This window comes from Hirundo rustica, chromosome 6, assembly GCF_015227805.2.
Source record: "Hirundo rustica isolate bHirRus1 chromosome 6, bHirRus1.pri.v3, whole genome shotgun sequence".
Taxonomy (NCBI): Eukaryota; Metazoa; Chordata; class Aves; order Passeriformes; family Hirundinidae; genus Hirundo; species Hirundo rustica.
Window position 1 is genome coordinate 16,429,544 of NC_053455.1, and position 27,988 is coordinate 16,457,531.

General features: G+C 36.2%; 1 protein-coding gene across 1 annotated transcript in view; it reads left to right on the forward strand.

The window, feature by feature from the left end:
- The window catches only part of PPP4R3A (protein phosphatase 4 regulatory subunit 3A), a 42,450-nt gene extending 14,823 nt beyond the window's left edge, over positions 1 to 27,627 (forward strand). The window contains exons 3-15 of the mRNA XM_040068819.2: positions 3,788 to 3,886; positions 6,289 to 6,906; positions 15,679 to 15,756; positions 15,871 to 15,987; positions 16,476 to 16,592; positions 16,867 to 16,998; positions 17,087 to 17,189; positions 18,112 to 18,270; positions 19,443 to 19,612; positions 21,128 to 21,270; positions 23,741 to 23,931; positions 24,430 to 24,656; positions 26,741 to 27,627. Coding sequence (XP_039924753.1) covers positions 3,788 to 3,886; positions 6,289 to 6,906; positions 15,679 to 15,756; positions 15,871 to 15,987; positions 16,476 to 16,592; positions 16,867 to 16,998; positions 17,087 to 17,189; positions 18,112 to 18,270; positions 19,443 to 19,612; positions 21,128 to 21,270; positions 23,741 to 23,931; positions 24,430 to 24,656; positions 26,741 to 26,854 — 2,268 coding nt within the window. The 3' untranslated portion in view covers positions 26,855 to 27,627. The remainder of the gene's footprint in view (positions 1 to 3,787; positions 3,887 to 6,288; positions 6,907 to 15,678; positions 15,757 to 15,870; positions 15,988 to 16,475; positions 16,593 to 16,866; positions 16,999 to 17,086; positions 17,190 to 18,111; positions 18,271 to 19,442; positions 19,613 to 21,127; positions 21,271 to 23,740; positions 23,932 to 24,429; positions 24,657 to 26,740) is intronic.
- The last annotated feature ends 361 nt before the right edge of the window (positions 27,628 to 27,988 follow it).

Genomic DNA, 27,988 nt, shown 5'->3' on the forward strand with positions numbered 1-27,988 from the left:
GATGTCTGAAATAAAATTGTAGCACACAGTGGTGCCTCTGGAGAACCTCTAACTAACCAGAACTTGCTTCATGTGGCCTTGATGCAGCCAGCAGAGAGAGAAGCAGCACAGGAATCACCAGTTGTGTTCCAAATTGCCTCGGGTTGTGCCCTTATTAGGACTAGAGTATACAAATCCTCCACTGATGGAAATGTTTGATACCTCCTTATGGGAATGTTAAGTACATAGGTCTCCTAAAATGAGGCCATAGTCAGAACTTTTGGTTAAATTTAAAAAGTCCTCATTTTGTGTGCAATCATAATGAGCACTATTGTAACAGAAAGCAAATTCATATAAATGGTCCTAAAGAGACAGCAAATTTTGTATGGGCTAAGATAGTGCTGACATATCCAACTGGCACTACTGTCAAAATATTGTTTTTGCAAAGCAGCAAATGATTTTTTAATCTTTGAATAAGATCATGAACTCCACATAAATAGCTCCTGATTATCATCCTGTTTAAAAAAGATCTTGCCAAGGACTGTGATGCATCTTGAGAATATGAGGAGCTGGAATGTTGAGGTTCTCGCAGAGAACTCAGTATAAAATCCTTCAATAGTAAAACCTTTGTCCAGGTTTGTGACAGTTAACATGGTGTAGCTATGATTTAATACTGCTGTTTCACATTTTAATTGTTTAAAAAGAACTAGATAAGAAATGCAACAAGAACAGTCTTTGATCCAGCTGAGCCAGAACTGCTATTGTGAATCAAATTAAAATTGAAGATTTTATGCTCATCAAGATGTAATGTGCAAGACTTACTTCCTTACATCTCTAACCAATAGACACTATTACTAAGCAGATTTATCCTTACTCCTGTTTTCTCTTTGAATGGAGGAGGCATTCTTAAGAAATGTTAGTTGCTTTCTGGAGTTTCAAGAAGTAATGTTTGACATTTAAAAGCAACAGATACTCCAATTCCATAGCTGAGAGATCCAGACTAGTTATTGGGCTCAACTTAGGCTGAGGAAATGTCAGATCAAGCATGTACAAAGATTTCTTTCAGTAAAATGAACAGAAAGTAGACTGTCATTGATGTGTTCTTTTATCTTTAACTCCATCTAGAATTTCTTTCAGTCATTTCTTCATACATGTGTAAGTCTTGTACTGTTCTTTTTTATGATTATAAGCTTTGTAGAATTAACAGAATGAAATTATAATCACAACTGCCCGCATTTAATAGTTAAAGTTAGCCAAAACTGTATATTGTACAACGGAGTGAAGTGCTTTTTGCTTCATGTCTTATTAAAAGTGCTTTGATGCAAGAAAGGTTGTACAGGCAAATACAGTTTACTAAAGATCCAGAGAGTAGCAACTGATAGATTTCTGTTGAGGAACCATAATACATGAAGCCCTTGTGTAATATGACAACAGATACTAATAATTTCAAATTTTAATGTTGGCAGTTGGAAAACACTTTGCCAATACTGATAAAACAAACTGGAACATGGTGGTTCAGCTGCTCAAATGATTTCTTTAAGCAATTTTTTGTTTTGCTTTCCAAAGAAGAAATAACTAAAAAAAAATCAGCCTCTGTGGAGGTTTGAACTTTCATGTTTAGTAGTAGATGATCTTACTAAAGAGAAAAATTGCTATGCTGTGGCCAAATACACGTCTTTACATCTGTGACTGTAGTTTGCAAAAACAGGTTTAACTTTCTGATCTCCCTTTCATTTTTCTCTGCCTGCCTTCCTTTCTCTGTCTTGATCTGTTGCTGGATTTTGTTCAGGGACTTAGAGCTTTTGTTTATTAAACTTAAGCAGTTAATGTAAATAGCACTGCCCATACTAGTGTTCTTCTAGTCGTTTCCCCATTTGTTAGTTGTGCCCCATGTGTTAGTTTATCAAGAGGAAAATACATTTTGGTCTTTTGGAAATGACTTACTTAGAAATCTAACCAGTTTCACCTGGATGGAATTGTAATTAGATGGGAATGTTGCAAGTACTGCTGGAGTGTACTTAAATTTTGTTGTTAGGGTTGTTTGGGTTTTTTAATTAAATAAGCACTACTCAGTGTGAAGCTAAGGAGAGAGTGGCCTTGAAAATTACTGCAGTGGAAATACAGGTGGAGAAATAAATGTATCAGAATTTGAACCGGATACCTACACTTAATATGCAGTAAGGTACATACTGGTTTTAAAAGATGATAAAGAAAAAACTTTTATTTTTTGGGACCTTCACTTTTCAGATTTTTGTAAACTAATTTTTTTATTTTTTTTTTCTCTATTGGAGTCAGCAGTACCAGGTGCTGTCAATCTGTTATTACCAGAGAATTTGCTCCATGACCTGTCTTGTAGAGAATAAACTATTAATTATGATTTTTTTTTTCTTCCTTTTGTATTTTGGAGGTGGTCTTCCTAAATCCCTTTCTTCTGTGTACCACCTCTTCCTCAACCCTTTGGAAAAGGAAAAGGTAAACTATTTGCCATTTACAAGGTAAAGCCATTAGTACCTCTGAAGCAGTATAGCTGCTCTGGTAATGGCAAATTGATTATATTGTATTGCTTGACAATCCCATTGGAGCTGGCTGATTGTGCTGTTTAGATTATAGTTTAGTTTAAGGTGTTTTCTAGTAAGTGCACAGAAAAATCTAAATGTAAGGTTTCTTTTTATTGTCAGTATTCATTTTAATATCACTCTAAGCAAAATCTGTTCTTAATGAAGTAGAAACTCTGTATTTTATGTATAAGAAAAATTCTTGTGTCTGTTGTCCTAGTGAATGAATGCATGGTTTAGCACTTTGGCTGAAATAATGCAGTTTCATGCAGCTATGTGTATTTACTGTGGCTATATTTCAGCTGTTACAGGAAGACAAAAGACTAACAACGAAACTTCATTCAATACATGTAAACAGCGTTGATTTTACTTTCTTCTTTTAATGATTTAGTTTTATTTTCTGATTGGTTATTCCAAGAGTTATTTAGTATACTCTCTGTGAGCTACTTGATCAAACACCTTGTCAGTGCGTGACATTGCTGTTTGCAGCATCAGCTTCCACTGTCATATATTGGTTTTGCATGCAATATGAGGGCTCTGATAAACTCTTGAACTATCCTCCTAAGTAGATGAGAGCTTCAGTGTCTGGGACGTGAACATATCTAACCATGGTTTCAAGTAATTTCTAGAAATCTAGGGCCAAACTTCCTTCCAGAATTGTAGTTTGGAATAAGTAAAACTCTCGTGCGTGGTTCAGTGTAGTGGGTGCGTGTAGTCCCAGGCAGTGAACTGTGCTGTTTCTCTTCTTTGAAGTTTGTAGCCATCTTGAGACTAGCTTGTAAACAGCTGTTCTGTGCATTAGCAGAGTGTCTCCTGGGGCCTACAAAAATGAAAAAAATATATTGTAACTTTGATCCTACAGAAAAAATACAGTTTTATGTGGTCCAACTGAAACATTTAAAAAAACCCTAACATAAACCCCCGCAAAATCTATTGCTTTTGTTACTGTATTTTATTAGAGAATGCATTGAGGTAGAAGTTCATTTTCTTGAGATTTACAATATTACAGTTACGTAAAGTAAGAATGAAAACATTTTATATCTTTCTGGAACAACTTCTGATTTATGCAGGAATGTTTTTAATATAAGCATATAAAAAAATTATGGATTGTGATGGTTGCATTTTTATTGTAATACTGTCGTGTCATAATTAGGTGTTAGGCTGTTTTTATTTTAAAATTTTACTCTTTAAACACTATTTAGGTTAATAAAGTCTGAAATATACTGCCTGAAATACTCTTCCTCTTTTTAAAGGATACCTTGATTGTGTGGTCTGAAGCTGAAAATTATGATTTGGCACTTAGCTTTCAAGAAAAAGCAGGTTGTGATGAAATATGGGAAAAAATATGTCAGGTAAGTTTGATGAATGTAAGATTGAGACAACCTAATTCATCTTAATGCTTGTGTTCAAAACTTACAGGCTGTTCTGAGAGGTGAATTTGAACAACAGTAGATAGAAAGCAAAAACTACCGTTTCAGCCAGCTCTCCCAAATTTTGCATTTTTAAATTTGAAAACTTTTTCCTTCCTCCAGAATTTTCATACAAACCTAGTCTAAGTTTTGGGTACATTTTTAGAGCATTTTCAGGTCTTTCTACTCAACGTAACTTTTTAGCTCTATTTTAGCCCAAGGAAGTGTAACTCAAAATACTCAATTGTTTCCTAACAATTAATGTCATAATTAGCTCTTTTCAGGGCAGCCATAAGGGCAAAGATTAGTGATGAAGTTGTATTGTAGAGAGAAGAATGTATGTGAGCTCTTAGTGAGTTTTATAATGTATTTCTTACAGAATATACTGCAATATGTAATTTTATATGTGGTATATATGATAGAACTGTATTTTATTTACATTTCTCTTTCTACATTTCTCATTCTTCTGTTTCAGGTGAGGGGAACATTGAGTTTCTCTCAGAGCTTTTTTCCATGTATATGTTTCCAGGCTATGAAAGATTGATCTGATAGTAGAAGATAGCTCCAGCCCTATATCATCACCTTAAAGAGAATGTTTTAAGAAATCAAACAATGGATATGTAGCATTGTCCTGGTTTAGGGACATGTTTAGCATGTATATATTTTAACATATATTTTACCACTACCAGATGACCGTATAGTCACTGAATTAGTGTTGTTTGTGAATAATATTTATTCAGGTATTAACTATTGACCCGGAAGAGTTTAATATATTCACTGATACTAGTTCACTTTCTCAGTTCTCATTCAGGCTTTTTCTTCCCTTCCAAACATTGCAACTTTTCTTAATTCTGTGCTGTATTATGTGGGTTTTCTCTAAACTACTCTAAATCTCTCTCTAAACTCTTTCTGTTCTCTAAAAACATCTAGCTCTCCCCACTCTATGTCTTGAAGTCTGTTCTTACTGATTTTAGAAACAAAGCAAAAGAAAGCTGGTTTCACAATTACATGTGTATAGATTATTCCTTTTTTTAAGAATGAGTCTTCCCAGCAGTTTACCACGTGTGTAAATAAATACAGAAACATTTCCAAGAACCTTAGCAGTCAATGGCCCAAAAGCTGGGGACAGAAACAAAGTGGGGAAAGGGGGAAGTTTTGTTCTTAGGAAACACCCAGATAAGAAGCCCAGTTTCCTCACCCTCTTGTAAAGATCTAATATTTTTGTAGGAAACCAGTGTCTCTACTTCCTGTTTTGAGGCCATGCTATTGTAATTGTGTCTAGTGTACTTTACAGGGCTTAAGCTTCCTCAGTCATTAAAACTTTTTCTAAAAGGAAAGCTCTGATACCATTTATAGAGAAAGTGGTTGGCGCTGTATAAGCAGACCAAAATGTGGGGTTTAGCAGCGTGCTGAGTATTGGCTTGCTGTTAGAAATGAAGCATTATTTCTCCCAGTGGGTTTTTGCCGATTTTCAAGATGAAAAAAAAAAGTACCTTCTTCTGTTTTGCACGTCAGTGCTTCTCTGAATTTGACACATCAGACTCCAAGCAGATGCTAAAATTAAGATGTCATTAAAGCTGATACACTCTGGTGCCCAAGCATCTGTGCCTTTTTTTACTAATTCATACTTTCCACGGTTTCCTCATATCTCTGGAGAGATCTTTGCAAGTCCTGTGCATTATTTTTCTGTCAGTCAGTTTTCCACTATTCTTCTGTCAGTGTTGGTTGGAGCTTTTTTTGTTCGTAAGATTATGTGTCTCTGTTGTGTATTTAGAGAGTGCACAGTAACAGATTTTGACTAGCAGCTCTCCAGAACTGAAAACAACAGATAAATTATCAAGACTGGCCTCTCTCCTCAGTTTGAGGTAGTGGAAGCTTTGAAAAGCATCAAGAGCAGTTAATAGCCTATAGATAAGTGTTTAAAGCTATCACTAGAATAATGTAACACTGATTTGCATTTGAAAATCTGTCTGCAGAGAGTAAAGACTGGAAACAAACAGTTCAGTAGTCTATTAAGAAGTTGCCATCCATATTAATAACTGTGAATTTATTTATTTGAAGTACTGAGAAAATGTAGTTTTTTTCCTTATTCTTCCTCCCATTGTTAGAAAATAAATAAAGTTAAATGTCTAATGTAGAAACAGATCTATAAAGCTTTCTATTTGAAGAAATCTTCTCATTATCTCTTTTATTTTCCAAACCAGTTATACTCAATGTCAGACTAGATTTGCATTTCTATTTTGCCCATACAAAGAAAAAAATGTGTGATACTTAAATGGTATTTTTTAAAAAGCATTCAAGTAACAGTAAAGTTAAACTCAGCTTTTTGACACGTTATTTTGCAGGTTCAAGGCAAAGACCCTTCTGTTGATATTACTCAGGATCTTGTTGATGAATCTGAGGAGGAACGCTTTGATGATATGTCATCACCAGGTCTAGAATTGCCATCCTGTGAACTCAGCCGACTAGAAGAAATCGCAGAACTTGTGGCATCTTCACTGCCTTCACCGTTACGTCGTGAAAAGCTCGCGCTAGCACTGGAAAATGAGGGTTATATTAAGAAGCTCTTAGAAATTTTTCATGTGTGCGAAGACTTGGAAAACATTGAAGGACTACACCACTTATACGAAATTATTAAGGGAATTTTCCTTTTGAACAGAACTGCACTTTTTGAAGTCATGTTTTCCGAGGAATGTATAATGGATGTAATTGGATGCCTAGAATATGATCCGTCTTTATCACAGTCACGGAAACACAGGGAATTTCTGACTAAAACAGCAAAATTTAAAGAGGTGATACCTATATCTGATCCAGAGCTGAAGCAAAAAATACATCAGACATACAGAGTACAGTATATTCAAGATATGGTCCTACCCACTCCCTCAGTTTTTGAGGAAAATATGCTATCAACACTTCATTCTTTCATCTTTTTTAATAAGGTGGAAATAGTTGGCATGTTACAGGTAAGTTTCAAAAATTCATAGTCTCTTGCTTCTGCTTGGGCAAAGACAATCAAGTGATTATTCCTAGAAAGAATGAGGTGCTTCGGTGGAACCTTCACTTCTGTGATTCTGTAAGTGATTGTGGAGTGTGACAGAAAAGGCATGGGTTTGAGTACTGAGTTGTCAAATACCTGTTCTTTAATTTCTGGATTTGGACTAGATTCTCTATAACTTATTTAGATGGAGCAAACGTGTAGAATACTGGATGAGGTTCTTTGGAATGAACAGTACTCTTTGTTTTTGATTTTAATAGGAGTTTTGAGGATTGTTGTTTTTGTATTTTGGGACTTTTCAGTCACTAGATTTAGGGATATCTTTTGTCATGTTACCATGAAAAAAATCACTTTGCCTAAGTTTCACAATATAACCTCCTACCATGGTGTAGCTGTTGCTAATTTTGAAGTAAACTAAATTAGCTGTTTGGAAACTACAGATTAAGAACATAAGACCACTTTAGATACTTCAGTGTTTTCTTAGTTTGTCTTAATAAATCCCTAAATAACGGTGCTAGGAATTACCAGTTTTTCATGAAATACGTTTTACTGCAAATGTAAAGAGATTATTTGATGCTTTACATAGCTTACTAATGTCTTGGGTGTTCTGCACCAGCCCATGAGCTTTCCGGACGGTGTTAGAAGTTGGTGGCACATCTCTGTAAGGGGAGTTTTCAGCTAACTCAGCTAAGTGTTACATGTACTTTGGTTTGTAGGAGTTAATTATCATTATTTCTCCCAGAGTTTAGTAATTGGGTAGTCACTGTGTTTGTAGGGCCTGCCCGATCAGGAGAAATGGATCAAGCGTTAGATGTTACTGATTACTTTAATCATATTTATCTGCAGTTTGACTCTCAGCATGTATCCTATAATTTCATGGAAAATATATAGCAAAGGAGAGTGAAAATTCCTTTTGCAAGCTCCTAGAGCTAATAAATGTCAAAACTAGGTGTCACAACTTTTCCTCCACCACACTCAGTTATCTGAATACTGATACTACTTAATCCACCCTCTTGGAGCTTTAATCTGTCAGGTGAAACACCTCAGGCATCTTCAGTAGTACTAGGCCCCAGCTTATGCCCAGGTGAACCAAACGGTTCACGTCTGTACGTGTGTCCTTGATTAACAAAGTCACAGTTGCTTATCTGAAACAGTCAGAAGGCCTTAATCATTTTGCCAGTTTGAAGAAGTTTGCAGATCTGACTTGGACAGGATGTTGAAAAAGAGTCAGTTAAGGGGTCTCAACTGGAGCATCCAGTATGACTGTTGTCTGAAAAATGTCTTACCCTCTTTGCAAAGGTTGCTAGAAGCAAATTTCTGAAGATTATACATTGTGACTTGAGGAGAAGGGGAAGAATTTTTCAGGAGTCTTGGTGACAGTGGCTGATTTTTAGAGGGATCTTGAGCTTCAAAGAAGAAACTGGGTAGGGAAAAAGAGGGCCTGATCCTGCAAAATCACTTAGGGTGTGTTTGCCAGACATTCCGAGATAACTTTACTGGGACTAGAGACTGATGAGTTTCCTTTTTTCTGTCTCTTGCAACTTGTGTTAGGTTAATAGATGTAGGGTAGGTTTAAGGTAGAATGTCAAAGTTTTGTGTTGTTGCCAGACTTGTTAGTTGCAGTTTACAGTTGAAATAAAGGCTCAGATCTGATTTTGATTTGTTGTGTGACTGAAGATTTTTGAACTTATCTTCACTGCTGTTCTCCATGGTTGAGAATAAAGTGTACTTCATATATGTTTTTGAGCCAGAATAATTAACATTGCATTTCAAAGTTAGATTAATATTTGGAATTGTTGAAGGGTTTCCACAGCTTTGAGGATCCCAGAATGACAGCACACAAGAAAGATAATACACTGTGTGCTATACTGCATTTCCTAGTACTTTCACTGTACAGCTCTCTAGAAAGGAGGGAGAACTCCCTGAGTTTATATGTAAAAATCTGTCAGAAATAATTTGACATTGTTGATCAATTTTCAGTTTTGAGGGAATTAAAAAAGACTCACAAGTTATGTGTCCATTGCGTTTCTAGGAGTTTAAAAGGCTTGGTTGATTGATTGATTGATTGATTGATTTTTCAAGTTCTTGCAGTGTAGCTGTAACCCAAGGTTTCAGCCTTACTTACCTGGCATTTATTTATTCATAGAGCAATAGGCCAGGTTGCACTTTTCTGTAATCTCTGCACTCTAGTTTCATTTCACCCCCCATTCCTACAGTCTGTGTGTGAAATATATGATACTATTCCTTCCCGTTTCTTTACACAGAATAAATAATGCTCTGAGAACTGAATTAAAAGACTGATTTTGTTGATTTCACTTGTATAATTAATTCCTAAGGGCTTTCTTCCTTTGTGTGTGGTTTAAGATTGTGAATTCCTGTAGCTGGTATTACAGTACTTTGTGTGTGTGGAGGGGTTGTTAGTTCATGAAGGATGTACAGTTCTCTCTAGTTCCTGGCATTCATTGGTTTAGCTCTTCTGGGATCTCAGTGCTCACTAACCTTATATGTGTACATAATAAGTGGTTTCTTCTTTTAGAAGTCATTAATTGAAAAGACTCTGGGATGCCTCATGGTAGTTTATTGGAAGCCATGGAGGAGTCTCAGGTTCTTAGTAGATGCATAATAAAGGCTGTTAATGCCTCTGCTCTTGACTGTAGTTTGTCTCACTTGGACCATTGACAAAAGAGATGTCTTTCTGGGAAGTTTCACTTGGCAGAATAAAAGTAAACTCCCTGAGTAGGTGATGTCCCATGATATCCTGCAACTCTTGTGTGTATAACTGAGTTGTTCTGTTCTTTTCTCTCTGCTGTGAAGGAAAAGAAAAGAAAAACTCTTACCTCCATCATGGAAAAAAAGGGAGCTATAATGAGGCCTTTCCATGGCAGACTGTGTATTAACCAAAATGGCACCTTACAGTGCTCTCATCTCAATTAACTCAGCCAGACTAGTTCAGAGAAGTGACTTTGCAAGACTGTACAGATTGTGTCTTATGCTTCTTGACAAGCTGAGTGACTTCACTCAAAACTGCCACTGTGTTTTATTTAAGGCATTTACTGTCAAGATAAGCCATTTACAGTCATTAAAGGTCGCTGACATTTAAAGTCAGTTTTTCAGTTATAATTCATACTGTCGACGAGAATATGCTGATTCTTCAGAGTTCTGGCTTTATTAGAGAGACTTTACATGTGTTTAAAAAAGATAAATTCTGTAGTCATGGAAGATACTTGCTTCAATCATTTTGCTTTCTTTGGTAGGTAAAATAACTGTTGCCCTTTGGGGCTAAAACCAGAAATAGAAAGTAGGTAACCTTTGGCATTAATGTTTTGAACCATATTCTTCTCTTCTTCTTCAGGAAGGTTAGCTTTCTCATAAGCTTTATAAAAATGTGCTTATATTGATGGGCTTTTCTGAGAACTGGAGGTTAGTATGTTTGGGGTTTAATTTTATAAGATAGGTAATTTTAGGTCAGCATGTCAATATCTCACTAAACTAGATCCCGTTGTTGTATGATGATTAGTAAAATGAAAACAGCATTCCCAGCCTGCAGAATTAAGTGCTGTGAAAATCTACTCAATTACAGGTTTTGTCATTCACAGTGTGTAAGATATGAAAGAGGTATATAACATTTTTTTGCAATTTCAGCCCCTCCTAAAATGCACTTACTGCTTGGGGTCCAGCCTGTTCTAGGCTTGAGATGTCATAGCTACCAAGAAACCTTGCTGGGACATGGAGTTGGCCAAGTTTTGAGAGTGGGGGTGGGACAGGTAAGTGGTGTTTCTTGCTTTATATGACGCTCTTTTGCAGTTTAAAAAAATACGTACTAATGTGCACACTGGAGGCCACCAGTTCTTTCCCTTTGTATTATAAATGAGTTCATTAATAAAAACAAACAAAAAAACTTGCAAAACTGCGCCATAGAGTGAGCAAACACTATTTCCTTCTGTTCTCTCCCCATTTTCTCATTGGTGTGTTCTTTTTGCCAGCAAGATCATGCAGTGTCTTTAGCTTCTTAGAATAAAGAATATTGTTAGGATTACTTTTGGGTATGTGCATTTAGACTTCAAGGTCTTTAATTTTCAGGAAAGTGGAGAGTGGAAGGGGAAAATAGGACATATGTTAAAATAGTTTTTGTGCTTGGTAGAGCAGTGATCAGATGGTATTATTGTACTGGTAAACCAGAATTTTTAAATACAGAAGTCATATTACTGATAGTCCCTATATCCGTTTTCAAGAGCTAAAAAATCACAGGTGTTTAGGTACATCTGTATATTTTACTGTATTTATGTGTAATGATAGGCAGGTTTTAATTACGAAAGTGGTTTTACAGATCGTTGCTTCTTATTAACAGTCCTGTGGGTGCAAAGATAATTATCTGTAGTTGTTCTAGAGGAAGATCTGTATTCATACATACTGGTAGTTTTGCCCAAATCCAGTCTGCTTTCTTACAGTAGTTGTCTCTGGAATAACTGGAGATGTACTTTCAGCACAATTCACCTTGCAATAAAGTATAAAAGGATTCCACTTTCTGGGGGAAATGACTTGGTGAAAGACATTTGCAAGTGGTGCATGCTCGTGATTTTTGGGATTAACTTGTTCATTGTAGGAAATTGTTTTCCACATGTTCAGAAACTACAAAAGTGATTTGGTGGATCTCACTACTTTTCCAGCATGTTGACTCAAGTGAAAGTAGTGCATGATGAAGGCATGTGTGGAAAGGCAGTCTGATATAAAGGAGATTTTAAACTAAGAAATCTTTTGGGTAGTAGCAGGAAGGAACGTGTGTTTGAAGCAGTAATTATCTGTTTGCTAATAATATGAAAATTTCACTTTATGGGCTAAAATACTGTTTCTGCCCAAAATGAATGTTGAGGTGGAATATAGGATGGAATGTGTGCTCTCTTTCCAGTTTAGGTGGTGTTGAGTTTCTTGGTTTTTTGGGGGGAAAAGTATGTTTTATGTCATTTATGTGTAGTCACAGACACAAAAATACCTGATAACTGCATGTTAATTACATTTAAGAGGTCTGGTTTTGAGGAATCCTTTGTTACGTGCCTTTGAGCAAGAGGAGGGCTACTTTGGAAGTTGAATCACACATGTAAATAGTGTCCTTTTTTGTGACCCTATCTTATCTCTGTATTTTCTTGTTTCTAAAGTCATAAATGATTGAGTGAGTAGTTGGCCTGGCTTGTTTTTATCTTCATGGCTTTGCAATGCATTAAATCTAGGAGAAGCATCTACTTAGGTCTTGAAAAGCATAAATGAGTATACTTAGTGTCTGGTTTACACATAGTTTAAGTATTGCACTTCTAATAATTTCTGTGCCTGGAGAGAGTATCTAGAATCCACAATTACATCATAAACTATTGTTTGCAGTTTGGTTTTCTTGGAAAACAGTTGTGACCTTCACAGCTTCCAAGGTACAGCTAAATGTGTTTTGATACTTGTCTGTGTGAAAAGACAACATACTGCAGGGAATTTTGCATTTGCACTGTGTTCACAGACATACTTTGAGGGATTTTTGCAAGTTGGGAAAAAAAAAAAACCCCACATTTAAATTAGTGTAATTCTAGCATTCTGTGTTGGTGCTTTGTGACTTCTGAAATATGTGAGCTCTGCTCTCAGACTGTGCATTTCCATGGATCTTGGCAGTATTGTTCAGGAATGTTTCTTTAGATATATTGCCTTTGTCAGTAATTTTACAGCTTGAGAGAGAGAAACTTGTATTTAGATTGTTCTTTGCAATAGCAATTTTTCTATATATGTGAGAGGATTGGGTCTTTTCTCATGAACAGCAACCTATCTGCCTTTATTAAGCATCTGGAATGAGATAAAGGCTAAAAGCTTTTGTGGGCTAAGCTGTAAGTGTAAAGTTAGTAATAAGCTGGGTTTTTTTCCTTGGAATAAGTGCCATTTGCTGCACCTTATCCATGCAAGGGTGGGATGTTTCAGTCACTCAGATTCATCTTAATTTGTCTGATTTTAAATAGGTCATGGTTGTTCTGGGGCCTAGAGATTTCAGGTAATCTTGTTAATTTAAAAGGTATTTAATGGGGTTTGGGAGAGAACATGACATGGAGAATGTTTCAGTATTATATTTAATGCAGAATTGTAAAATACTGTACTGTAGTCTACATTTGGAATGCTGAAAAATAGTTGTGTACTGAACTGCAAATTCTTCCAGAAACATTGAGTGCCATCATTGAAGTCTTTCTCACTTGCCAGTTTTACGCTCCCTCTACACGTCTGGTATGTTTGCAAGCCCAGTGCCAGGGTGAGTGGGTCGCCCTCTGCCGCAGACGTCCAAGCACATCTTGGGCAGGGCAGGGATGTGGCAGGATCTGGTCAGAGAGCTGAGCTGGTGTCCTGCCCACACCTTCCTGCCCAGCCAGCTCCTGCCTGTGCTGCTCTGCCACGTCGTGCCAGATGTGCAGCTTCCCCAGCTGACTCTGTCTCTGGGACACTGAAGGGGGTCATAAATGAGATCCACATATCAAAGGGGGTCATAAATGAGATCCACATATCACCACCAGTACAGAGTCTCTCCTCCTTCCACAACATAAACCCCCAGTTTTATGCTTTGGGGAATATTGCACACCTTTTCTTTTTTTTTCTTTTTTTTTTAGAATTACACTACTTACTGTTCTTACATGTGTAAGAGCCATGATTATCTGCTGCTGAAGTTTCCATTATTTTTTCACAGGGATCACTCTAAGATAGTCCTGTAATATTGACTTGCCCTTACTCTCAGATATCATGGAAGAGGTGAAAAGTTGCTTTCACAGTGAGAATGGAAATAGGAGTTATGCTTTCCAACTGTGGATAGGCATGAAATATGCGTCTTCTCAATCGTTTTCATAGATAAGATTAGTTCTACATCTTGATCAAAATAACGAAAAGAGAAATGAAAGCAAACTGTGTGGCCTTCTCTTAAATGCATTGTTAATAATGGAAAAGAATCTGCATGTTCAAAAGAACTGGGTTTTATGGGGTTTTGTTTTTTGGAGGTTTTTTGTTGTTGTTGTTGTTGTTTTGTTTTGTTTTTTAATTTCAGTGACTAAATATATCAGTATGTCTATATGGGTTACTTATGTTACTTGTGATGTCTAATGAGTTAAATATTAGAACAGAAAACTTACAAAACCATATGACAGCTGGATAGCAGGTAGTCAAACATCCTTGCATTCTCCCATCAAAGCTTAAGGTATGTTTCTTGAAATCAAATACCTTAATAGATACTTTGAATATATTTCACTGTTGATATCTGGAAGTCAAAATTTACACCTGTGCTTGATCCTCCAAAGTGAATTTTGGTCTGCTTCAAATGAGGCCGCTCCTCTCTCCTTTTCTTTTGATTTTGAAGCAGTCACACACACAGCACCTGAACTTGTGTCCAGAAATCACTCTTTTTCATTGTTTGGTGGGTCAGATTAGGAGCATAACTCAGCATCAGACAAGGGAAAACATGGCATATTTTAGATAGAAGGTTTACTTACAGAGCAGTGAGATATAGTAGCTCATGCCAACCTGTTTTGGGTTAGTCTGTGTTGAGCAGTGCCACGTAGCGATGCAGATTGTGTTGTGGCAGTGTTGTAGCAGCCTTAGCATGGTGTGCTGTCAGAACTGAGGTACTCACCTTCTCAGCAAGGCTGCGTGGTGAGCCGGGGTGTGGTACTGAGGTAATTCACAACGTAAGGAAGGTTTTGTGTGTGTATCTGCAGTACTTTCATGGTCTTGCTTTATGCAGCGCAATCATAAACAAAGCAGCGTGGATTTCTGGCACTGTGGTTTTGGGATGAAGGGATGTTGCGTGTGCATTTGTTACTGACTTCACAAGAAACAACAGTGGCAGCTTTCTGAAAAAATGTATTAGTACCTGATGTACAGGAACCTTTCTCAAGCAAGTGCTGCCTTACTACTGCATAGTATTGGGAAAAGGATGGGAGAAGGTTTATTTCTGTCATCATAATCTCTTAGTTGTTAGGACTGTAAAGGTTATGGAAAGCTAGATATCGCTGCTTCTTTCAATCTAATACACATTCGTAATATGTTTGCAGCTGTTGTAGTTTTGCTAAGGTACAGTCATGTGAAAATAATGGAATGGGTTTTGATTGCTGTCAGCCAGAATGTCCAATAAATTCTGTATGTAATGGGAACGGTTGTTTTGATTTGGTCTCTAGAATTCACTCTTTTCACAGCATTGAGGGGGAAGGAATCTCACCTCATTCCTGCTGTTAGGCAGCTTTCCCTTCATGGTGTCCTTGCTTTTGTTGTGCTTCAGAGATGTAATAACATCCCAAAGATACACATGTATGGGAGTGTGTGTGTAGGGCTGTGTGGGAGATGTTGTTTATAAATGTATGTAAACAGCTGACCAAGGGTAGTGTTATTTAGGGGGACTGGCATGTGACAAGGGGGAAGGAAGCTGAAGAAGTCAAAACAATGAGAGTTGCACTAGAAAGTAGAAAAGGGGCAACTGGGAGGCAACACAAGAAACATCGTAATTGTGAGAGTGAATTGTTGGGGGGTGAAGTGATACTGAACATGAATAAAGCTCAAAAACAAGATGCATATTAATTTGCTTGAAAATGGAATTAGAAAGTTGATACTGGTGTGATTAACTACAGTATAGAAACATATGTTCTCTTTATTCCAGGAAGCGGGGTCTAGAAGAACTTAGTATTATACTTGGATGCCTTTTGATATTGTCAGATAAACAAATGGTATTGTTTTGCTTTTGTAGGAAGATGAAAAATTTCTGACAGACTTGTTTGCACAACTAACAGATGAAGCCACAGATGAGGAGAAAAGACAGGAATTGGTAAGAAATCTGTAAAATATGTGACAGTTCCCACAGAGTGACACGTGAATAGTTGTTGGTTTTTTGTTTGTTTTTTTTTTTTAATTACTAAACTAGTATATTCTTGATTTTCAGGTAAATTTTCTGAAAGAGTTTTGTGCATTCTCACAAACACTGCAACCTCAAAACAGAGATGCATTTTTCAAAACTTTGTCAAATATGGGCATACTGCCTGCCCTAGAAGTCATATTGGTAAGTCATTTCAATTCTGTTTGTCATAACGATTTTTTTTATCTTCAGAGAGGCTTTTTTAAAAAAGTAACTTAAGCACAAACTTCAGCAAGTAGTTTTCTTTTTGTTTGCTTCATTTGGTTTGTCCTAGCTTAAGATTCAGAATGTTCAAAATATTTCTGTAAAATTTAGAAGCTTTTACAGTATGACATTGGTAAGTGCCCTAACATTCTTCAGTTTTTGATTTCCTATTTGCTTTCCTAGTTTTGCTTGCTTTTTGGTATCTAAAATACCTAAGATTATAGGGAAATTGATCAAAGGGCAGGGAAACAATAAAATTTATTTTGTCCAACTGTTGTCAAATTTACAGAGAAGTGAGAGTTGATTTCGTTTTAAAATTTAGAATTTTTAGCAACAGTTAGGTGTGATTTGTGAGAAGGAATTAAAGGTGTGTGTTTTCTGGTTCCATTTAACCCTTTCAAGCAAATTATTTCATTTGACTTTTCCAGGGTATGGATGATGCACAAGTACGAAGTGCAGCCACTGATATATTCTCCTATTTGGTTGAATACAACCCATCCATGGTACGAGAATTTGTCATGCAGGAAGCGCAGCAGAATGATGATGTAAGTAGAGAGTCCTCAGAAATGGCTGAATTGGTTTTGAAATTACTGAGGTTTGAAGTTACTGGTGTATATTTATGACTTTATGAATGGCATGAGCCCTAGTTTCGAAGAAGTAATCTGGAAATTGATGACAGGACACTGAGCTGCTGTGTTTTAAGGAGTTCTGCTAGGTGAGATGAGTTCACCTGTTCACAGATACTTGTTGCATTGTATAATTTCAGATTTGGCACAAGGGAATAGCGTTTGAATTAATTCTTTTTACCCCCTCTCTTAGGATATATTACTCATTAACCTCATTATAGAGCACATGATTTGTGACACAGATCCAGAGCTTGGAGGAGCAGTGCTACTCATGGGTTTGCTTCGAACTTTAGTTGATCCAGAAAATATGCTTGCCACTGCCAATGTAAGTAAATACTTTCAAATGAAATTACATTTGATTGTTTTTAGGGTATTTGATGATATGTATTGCATATATTTTTTTCATTCCTCAGAAAACAGAAAAGACAGAGTTCTTGGGTTTCTTCTACAAGCATTGTATGCATGTTCTGACAGCCCCTTTATTGGCCAATACTACAGAGGACAAGCCTAGCAAAGGTAATGACACTCTGGATTTTGGGCACATCAAGGCTGTTGAAAGTCAATGTTCAACATTGACAGAATAATTGTCAAAGGACATTTTCCATCTAAAAAAAATTGAGTCTGCGATTATGAAACAGTTAGTAAAATGCTGATTCAATATTTAGTCATTTGAATAATGCACAAGCACAAAACTCTGCAGAGGGACCTCATTTAAGAAGTGAACAACATTTGCTGCAAATTTGGCTTTAGCAAAAAATAAAATACTGGTATAATTTTTAGAAACTCATAGGACAGTTCACTGACGTAGACTTCTAAACTTGTCTAAATGGTTTCCTAAAGTAAGGGATTACTAGAAATGTTGCAACATTTCCCCTGGGAAGGTGTGCTGAATTTGAGAGTATTGTTTCTTCATCAGACAAGAAAGCAGACATCAGTGATGAAGTAATTGTTGATGCTGGCTACTAGTGGCAGTTCTTACTACAAGGCTTAAAAGACTCTGAGATATTTTTTGGATAGTACTTTGGTTAAAAGGCATTCTAGATCACTTTTTTGGTGCAAACTTCGTCAAGACACTGCATACGGGGTGAATAGTTTATGATCTGGATGTGTAGACATCACAATGTGATTTGTTTAATTAAGCCTGACTGCTTATGTTAGGGATAAATTCTGTACTCTGAACCTTCAAACACCAATTTAAGAAAAATGTAATTGGTTCCATTTTTTAAGAGAGTTTCCTGCCATATCTGTATTCATAGAAAATACTAAATCCAAAACAAAATGGTTCAGTTTCTGTTTTATGCATGCTGCATAAAATGTCTATGGGAAAATAAAAAAACTTGGAAATGTTTACTGGAGTGTAGTTGAAGGGTATTTGAAGTTAACTTCTGAAGGCAGTATTCAAGATATGTTTAATTATTTTGGGTTTGTTTTATTACAGATGATTTTCAGACAGCCCAACTCTTGGCATTAATACTGGAATTGCTAACTTTCTGTGTAGAACATCATACCTATCACATAAAAAACTACATTATTAACAAAGATATCCTGCGAAGGGTACTCGTTCTCATGGCCTCAAAGCACGCTTTCTTGGCATTGTGTAAGTTTGAAAGCTAAGGAATAAACTAAAATTTTGTGAATGTGAACTGATACATATCTTCACTCTGCTGGAAAAAACTGTTCATAGATCATGAAAATTTTTGACTGAATACAGAAATTCTATTGTTATAGTCTGTGTTTCTCATACTAGATTATAGATATATCAGTTACTATATATCTATATACTATTTGTATATAGATTTTTATCCTAAAAAAAGAAGGATTTTGCTTCATCTCAGTGGAGAGGGGAATTGAAGAGTTGGTATGTCAGTATTGAATATACTAAGAGAATATTGTAAGTTTTGATGGTTTTTTGAAGAAATTATCAGAGGTACTTAATTAGAGCTATGACTACCTGTCTGCATTAAACTGCACAGGAGTTCAGTGTGCTGCTCTTCAGACTGTCGTAGTTTCTCGGCCATGTTCAGCTCAGTAGTGTCAAAGCAGACTTAATTCTGGAGCCAAGTAAGAGATTTTCTCTGTAATTGTGTTGTGCACATAGAGTTAAAAAAACAAAGCCTTAAGTTGTCTGAGCAGTACCATACAATAAGTACCTTTTACATTTTGTAACCAAAGAACCTGTGCACATGGTTGCTAAGCAAAATGTGCTGCTGTGTGATAGTGTATTTCCTCTTTATGCATGGACATTCTCTCATTTGTGTACATTTCTTTGGAGTTTCAGAAAGAGCTTTAAACTGGTTGTAAATCAAACCTTTGCCTTACTCTGTGTGTGAATAAAATGTCATTTACCAAATTTAAAATGAGGTTGTTTATATTCTAATCAGAGAGCACTAATTTAATCAAACATTTGAGTAATATGGATGATTAGCAAATTTCTGAGTTCTTTTACTGAGAAAATGTTTTACCTTTACCATAAGTAATTTAAAAAATCAAAAATAGATTTTTATATTAGTAATATTACAGTGAAACAATACTATATGAATTCTTTGGTGAACAGAGGTGTTTTCATTTGTACAGTTATGATGGAGGATTTCTTTATGATAGTACAGGTAAGTGACCTTCAGCAGTATAGTCAAGACTATTGAGAAGCAGAAAACTACTGAATTTATTTCTGTATATGAACTGAGGCTGTAAATTGCCATAACTAATGCTGAGTAATTTCTGCAATTTTGCTTTTAAATTTAAAAACTCTTTTGACAACACGTGTTCCAGGTGCCCTTCGTTTCAAGAGAAAGATAATTGGGCTAAAGGATGAATTCTACAACCGCTACATAATGAAAAGTTTTTTGTTTGAACCCGTGGTCAAAGCATTTCTAAATAATGGTTCCCGTTATAATCTGATGAACTCTGCCATAATAGAGATGTTCGAATTTATCAGAGTGGTGAGTGCTATTATATGCTGAAGATAATTACTGTATTGTTTAGTCTTGTAATTCAAGATTACTTTTCTTTTTGCTTTTGCCCTAAATTATGCTATCATAATGGGACCATATAATACAGTATTCATATGAACCTTGTTTTATATCGCTGTTACGTATTTGTACATGTTCTTTCTTACATTCAAACAGTACCATTACTTGAAGATTAAATTCACTGTACTCACAGTACCCAGATTTGCAAAGGCAGCACTAATCAAATTTCATCATGCAGATTGGATGGGCTTGTTATGACAGGAATGCAATTAAAAGCGACTGCTGCAAACCCATCAAATTTAGGCTGTGCTCTGTAATGTCAATTCAATGGAATATGGAATTATACAGGAGAGATACCAATCTCTTTTGATTATTTTAATGGAGTGCTACCAAGTTCCTTCCATGGGGAGTCTCTTAAATATTCAAGCCAGTTTGGCTGTCTGCACAGTACTATTTCCTTGCTGTTGTTTGCATTGAGATTCTGACAGGATGCTGTACTGACTGTAAGTGCGGTAAATGAGGCCAAGTTAGGGTGCAGACAGTTGTGGAGGAGTAAGTCACCATGCTTTGTCACCTCTTGAAATCTTTAGTGTTGATCAACTCTTTTTTCTTTGAGTTGGGACTCAAGGTAATTCCGGAAGAAGATGTCCTGATCATCATGAAGGAGTTGATTGAAAACTGATTTTGAAGCTATGAAAAAAGTTCATCTATATAGGTGGTTATGACTTGTACAATGGTATCTGGTTTTGCAGTGGCAGTGGTGGGCAGTGGCTAAAGCTTCTGTAGAAGCTGCTGGAAGCTTCCCCTGTGTTGAATAGAGCCAATGCCAGCTGCCTCCAAGATGAATTTGCCACTGGCTCAGGTCGGAGCAGAGATTCTCCTGCAGCCTGTGGTGATGTCCATGGTGATGGTGATGTCCATGATGAGGCAGCTGTCCCCCTGTAGCCCACTGGAGGTCCGTGGTGGAGCAGAGATCCACCTGCAGCCTCTGGCAGACCCCAGGCCAGGGCAGGTGGATGCCTGAAGAAGGAGGCTCTGACCCTGGGGAAGCCTGTGCTGGCACAGGCTCCTGGCAGGATCTGTGGCCCAGTGGAACGAGGAGCCCACACTGGAGCAGGTTCACTGACAGGACTTGTGAACCCTTGCTGGAGCAGCCTGTTCCTGAAGGACTGCGTACTGTGCTATCAGTATAAAAATATCTCTCAGTTACAGTGGATAGACAGTCTAGGATTGGGTTTGGTATAGTTTTTATCGGGCTTTAGGTTCTGTAGTGTTTTGAAGGAGATACTGCTAGAAAATTGATGTTGGTTTGCTAATCAAGTACTTGAAGCTCTAGATTTTTTTTGTAATTACACTTACATGAATGATAATCATCTTTTCATGAATTAATAAATACAGCATTCTCATTTCAGATACATTTTATCTTGTATTAAATAAACTAAATTGAATGAAAATAAGTCACTTTATGTTTGTTTCTTCCTATAGGAAGATATAAAATCATTAACAGCACATGTAATTGAAAATTACTGGAAGGCACTGGAAGACGTAGATTATGTGCAGACATTCAAAGGACTGAAACTACGATTTGAACAACAAAGGGAAAGACAAGATAATCCAAAACTTGACAGGTAAAATACACTTAAATGGTCTTAATAGCATATAGATGCATTAATTCTCTTAGCAGACTTTTGGTGGGTTGTTCTCTTATACTGGGAAATATAGATAATTTTGACTCCTGCTTGCATCTCAAGCCTTGCTGAATTTACTTAAATAAAGGTTTGATTTTCAAATATGTTGCTACAGTTGTAGCAGACTACAACTTTCAGCAAATGTTAGTTGCTGGACCCCCAGTCATAATGCTGATTTATAATATCTTAAACTTATGTGCAGTACTTTAATAAGGCTGGAAGCTTACCAGGTATCTCTACTGAGTTGATTTGTTTAAATAACAGATTTCCACTGTTGATTTGAAAGACTGTTCAGTTGTGAATTACCATTCTGTGGATTTTTCCTTCAAAAATTTGCACGTCAGATTTCCTTTTATCTTAGCTGTGGGAATAGATATTTAGATAAGCTTTATCACAATGCCTGAGGAATAGAACATAACAAGAAATTTTCGGAGAATGCTTTTTTGTGCCTGTTAGATTTGCTGATGAAGTAAATAGCAATCTGATGCAAAGCTTGAATTACTCCTTCCATTTGCCAGAGCAAAAGTTTCCTTCCGTAGTACAGAGTTGGCCAGGGTTACAAGGTTGAGATGTATAAAAATAGGAAGTTTTGGCCTTTTTGCTCCATTTATTTTTTGTTTTATGTTTCATTAAAACAAAATGACTGCTTGTGTGAACAGATGACTCTTAAGAATCGTTAGCAAGATCTGTTCTTGTTTTGCTGTCTTGAATTAGTTTGAAAACACATTGAAATTAATTCTGATTAGTCCTACTGGGATATCTTGAAACTTCAGACTTTTATTTCCTGCCACAAGGTTTCTTAATACTTAAATTTGAGAGTTGTACAATTAAAATGAGACTGTGAGTGTAGATTTATTTTAAAACATTGAAGCATTTTCAAGAGCATGTGCAGGATCTGCAGTTTTGAGTACTAAGGTGTTAAAAGTGAGATGTTGTTATTTTGGCTTAAGTCAGCTAAGTTTGTCACTTAAACAGCTGTGAAATCCAAGGCTGTGATTCTTACTTACATTAATGCATCTGTGGGGAAGAACACCTAGCTGCTTTCTTCACTAATTTCCATCCAGTATAGCAAGTAAAGTTGTAGGTTTTTTTCTTGGCATAAGTTGAGCTAAGTGGTTGTGGTGCATGAGTTTATCCAACAGAAAATAGAGCTTCAGGAGGTCTGTAGCTCAACCTTCTTCCAACATCTTATATAATGGCTGCACAAGTCCTGTCACAGTGCATGTAATTTTTAAAGTGAAAATCCAGAAATGATAATAAGCACAAAAACCAAGAATCTATTTACATATTTTAGCAAAGTTCAGTAAGGAATGAGCCCAACACGTTGTTTACACAGGCCACAAAAGTATTCGTTAGAGTTCCACTTAAGTCATGATGCACTATATAGATGTATGATAATGATGGCAAGCAACTTACTTATAACTAGATTTATTATTAAAAGTACACTTAGAATTTTTACTCAATAGCTTGTAGTGTTCTAATTTTTCCCTTCTGGCTTTTTCCTGCACTCAGTAATGCAAATGTCTAGGTTGTATTATTAACATTTTGATCCCAGTAACAGACACTTCAGGAAAAACATGAAATTTCATCCAGTAAATTGTGAAGTGCTTCATCAAGAGTTTCATGCTGCTGTTGGAAACTTACTGTTAAAATCAACATCTAGCAATGAAAATGTTTTCAGTGTTTCTTCCAGTTTCCTCATTCTTCAAGGGCCACATCCCTGTGCCTCTGCTCCAAGACGTAATACTGCTTCTGTGATAAAAGAGAAAAGGAAGGTGGAGCTGAGATAAACCAACATTGATAATAGATCAAATAGGGCGAGAGAGGTAGCAGTTCATATCCAAGGCTCTGAAAAATGGAAAATACTGATAAATGACTAAATGTTGTAACAGGTGGATGTGGCAGAGAGAGCTGAGCTTTATCTTAAATGTATCTGCTTAAAACAGGAGTCATATTTAAGTTAGATTTTTATTAATTTTTTTTAACTTGTTGGACCCTGAATACTAACAGGTTGCAAAGTATTTTCAGAGAATAAGTCTATATTTCTAAACTCTTTGTTTTACAACTTTTTATTTACCAGTGCAAACTGGTAAACCAAGCCTGGATGCAACACTTTAGTGAGATTTATTAAAATTACTTTTAATAGTGCTGTTTATATGCTACAGAATTTTGTACTGATCGAATAGTCTGAATGTGCTATTAGCAGAGTTGTACTTTGATTCTTTATACAGAGAAGATTTAATGGTATTTACATTATATACAAAGGTTCACATTAGGGAATGATTTGCTGGTATTTTTATTGCTCTGCAATGTATCGATCTGTAAGCTGTCATTGAATGTCAGGTAGAAGTTTAATTATTAGTGTAAGTTGATTTCTGAATCTAAGCTTTTAAAATTGACTATTCTGCAGCATGCGCTCCATTTTGAGAAACCACAGGTACAGAAGGGATGCAAGAACCCTGGAGGATGAGGAGGAAATGTGGTTTAATACTGATGAGGATGATATGGAGGATGGAGAGGCAGTGGTGCCCCCTTCTGACAAGCCTAAAAATGATGAGGATATTATGGACCCTATCAGTAAATTCATGGAAAGAAAAAAATGTAAGTGATGAGAAGATGAATGGTGTAACTTGTATTATTTATTCGTACTGCAGTGAAGAATTTGCATGTATTTATTTTGGAATTGCAACATTAATTTGGAAGACCACACTTCAAAAAATTTTGTTGTCTTTAAAAGCAGAATGATACAAAATGTGTTATAGATTTCTTAAAGCATTTGAATTTAAATCTTAGCTGATCGTCGAGTTTTTCTGTGTTTTATTTGGGTCATAATTCAGTGTTATGTATTGAATATATATAATATTTATAACTCAAAATTTTCTACATAAATGTTCAGGTGATACCATTGGTAGAACAAAAGTGTTCATTACTGGCCAGTAACAACCACTGGTACATGATACAGTAGTGTGGAAAACAGATTCACTTAACTGAATTATATCTGAAGTATTGAGCCTTTTCCCAAACAGTGAAGTGATTTGTAATTAAGTGTCTCACTCAATAATACTGGTGGGTTTTTTTGTTGTTGTTTTTTTTTTCCAGTGAAAGAGAGTGAAGAAAAGGAAGTTCTTCTGAAAACTAACCTTTCAGGTCGTCAGAGCCCGAGTTTCAAGCTTTCTTTTTCCAGTGGTACAAAATCAAACCTTACCAGCCAGTCATCTGCAAGTAATCTGCCTGGATCCCCTGGATCCCCTGGCTCTCCAGGGTCCCCTGGCTCACCTGGATCAGTTTCTAAAAGCACATCTCAGATGGCAGCTATTACAACTAAGGTAATTTTGCCTGGTTGTAGGTTGACTTCATTGTTGCAGAGTAGGAATTTGCTTTTGCATCAATCTGAATTTTGTGTAAGTCCTGACAAGTTGAGCGGTAATAGACTGTTTGGTTTGTGTGTACTTCTTGTCTGGCCTTCAGCATTTTCAACAAGATCTGCTGTATATGAAAGAAATAAAAGCTCTTTTAATGCCCAGACTGGTCAGGTAGGAAGCATGCCACTAGTTGCTCTTAGCAGTGATATTTAGGGTGAAATACAGACAACACTGTACTTAGCTAAATTGCACTGGGATATTTGACAGGGAAAAATAAGTATTTTGGAAACTTAGCCAAATTTGGAACATTCTGAAATAGAAGAAGAAGAAGAAGGCCACTTTAAAAAGAGTGTTGTAACTTGGAGTGAATATTCAAAACTAGCATTTTAAAATACATTTTAGGACACCGTTGGATTTTATCAGATTTTTTAATAAAAATGTTTGAACTGAGTCAGGAGAGTGACTGCTGTTTTCCCAGCACTGATGGGCAGATAAGGTAATGTTGATACAGTGCAGTTCAGGTAAGGAGAATTTATTTTCATAACAAGTGTTTCCATTTCTGAAAGGTGAGGTATGTATGTCAGTTTTCAGATAGTCTTGCTATAACACCGATTTATCCTTGTTTTGTAATGCTACCATACTGCTTGTTCACCCAACTTCTGGTGAAGGTAAATGGGGGTTTAGGGTTTGGGGGTTTTTTTCCTACTTAGCATGGCTTAAGAGTTTGTATTTGGATTGCATTCTCTTGAAAACACCTGGATCAAAAGAGTTTGGCTGATGGAAGAACCTTAAGGACACTTCCTCTAAATCCCTCTGTGGAGGAAACTCCTTGCATAACCCAAGAGTTAGTCAAGTGTTTTTTAAAAGGGATGGAATTGGCTTGCAAATCCATTCGGTCTATCAGAGTCTATTTTTCTCTCCCAGACAGTAATTCCTTGAGTCTGAAATGGAGTCTTTACATATGGAACATACTGGATACAGTATTGACTCCACAAATTCAAGTAGTGGTGACAAAAGAAAAATGTTCGGGTTACAAAGGGGAACATGCAGTGCACTGAAAAACACTCGTGGATTCAGGCAGAAGGTTTTTATCTTCTTTCAGAGTAAAACGTGCCGCTGTCACAAACTAGAAACAGTGTTGAAATTGGGTTTTTCATTAATTACCTGATGTTGTTGCTTTAGGTGTAGTATACTCACTGTTATGTGCATGTGACTGTACAGAATATGTGTAATCGTTTTTCAAGTTGTTTTGGTATACAGTTGACTGAAATATTCTGGTTTGGGTGTCCATTATTAGGCACCTGAATAAGTAATAGTAAATACTAAATACTTTGAGTAAAGTATTTGACTAAATTGCTGTTGTAGTCAAATGCTGGTTAAGTTTCAAAAATTGCAATGTCATTAGAGGAAGTTTCAGAAGTTCATGCTGCTTCTTCAAGGGTCCGGAGCTGCCTGATCTTAGATTTGTGGCTATTTGCAATACAAGAGAGTTTCTAACAATTCTAGATACATTTTCATTTTCAGCTGACAAGTTATTTAAACTTTCTAACCTGTACAGATCATTCAGTTATATTATTCAAAAAAATTCTTCGTCCCTACACACTTTAACTTTTGTGAAGACAAACTGTGTTCTAAAAGTATCATAATTCAAAAATTCAAATTGAAGGGTATTCTGCATTTGGTTTTGAAGTTCTTCCAGATTGCTCAGTGCAGTCAGCTGTGCACAGTAAAAATAAACTGTGTCTTTACACATGGAGCTGCAATGACACTTAGCAAAATCGTGTAGATTTTTACTTAAATTTCAACTGGAAATATTTCCAGTTGGACAGGTAAAACCCCATTTTGGATTTATTCATTTAAACATTTCTCAGATAATGTCATTTTCATTCATACTGAAGGATTTATTTTTGTTCTGCATCACTTTTTTCTAAACCTTCTGAACCAGTGTGCTTACGGCAATATTCTTTGCAAACATCATGTTACAATTGTTGTGAATTACTGATGTACAAATATTCTCTAAATTATAATAATTGGGTCTGTCTTTGTAGGGAGGTCTCGTTGGGCTTGTAGATTATCCTGATGATGATGAAGAGGATGATGAAGATGAAGATAAAGAGGAAACTTTACCTTTGTCGAAGAAAGCAAAGCTTGAGTCATCATAATGGCAACTGCTGAAGAACATTACCAGTTGGGGAAGGATTTTTTTTCCAAAAACACAACAAACCCACAGCAAAGCAGCAATCTTTTGTGAATTACTGTGTATGACACAGATCAACCTATACAAATGGATTTCTGCCAATCAAGTGCCAATTCAAAGGAGCAGAAGAAGGAGAAATACTTCATTTAGGGGAAAGACTTATGCCTTTGAGCTCTCCAGCTTGGACCACATGTTGCCCTTTTCTCAGGGAAGGAAATGGAAAACAAAACAAAAAAAGAAAAAGAAAAAAAAAAAAAGAAAAAAAAAGAAAAAGCCAACAGGGCAGGAGTTTTGTTAGTGGAACTCTGGATTGGCTGGTCAGTTGCTACAATCAGAATATGCTTTCTTGGACCATGTATGAGACTTCTGAAGAAAAGGCGGGTTTTGCCATAATTCTTCACTAGTTAAGAATGCCAGCAGTTTCTTTGTATAAAAGAGACCTGCCTTTGAAATCTACATTCTGAACATTTTACTCAAGCTACAACAGGTTTTAAAAACCTCTGCGGGGGAGGGCTGAATATAAAGTTTCCTCTTTTTTTTTAAATCTGTTCCCTTTGCCCTTTAAACTGCAGAAATTTTTTTTGAGGTGGGGGATTTGTTTGTCCCTTCTTGATTAAAGATTGAGTGGAATTCTAGATGTGGTCACTTTTGTGTCATAATTTTTTTTGCCCCCCCTGAGTGTATGCTTAGTTGTTGAGTATATATTTGGGACCATTAAAATTTTTTGATGTAATATAATCTCACTGTTGTGCTGGTACCTGTTTCACACTGTGTAATTTTGTTCTGCATCACAGTTCTTAATGTGTTGAGAATTTTATGGAAGATGGTATAGTTTTTATTGGAGAAAAAAATCTTTCAACAATGTGCATAAAAGCAATACTATTTTGTGACTTAATATTTTATATTAAATTTTCAGCAGCAACTCTGGAGAGAAAAATCAGGGAAATTGGATTAAAAAAATTAAACCTATAGATAGGAAATTAGTACTCCAAAGAGTCTGAAATTTCATAATGCAGAACAGTGATGGTAACTAACTCATCAAAATGCAAGATGGATTAATTAGGAATACCAATATACTGACTCATTTGACGTAGAAAAA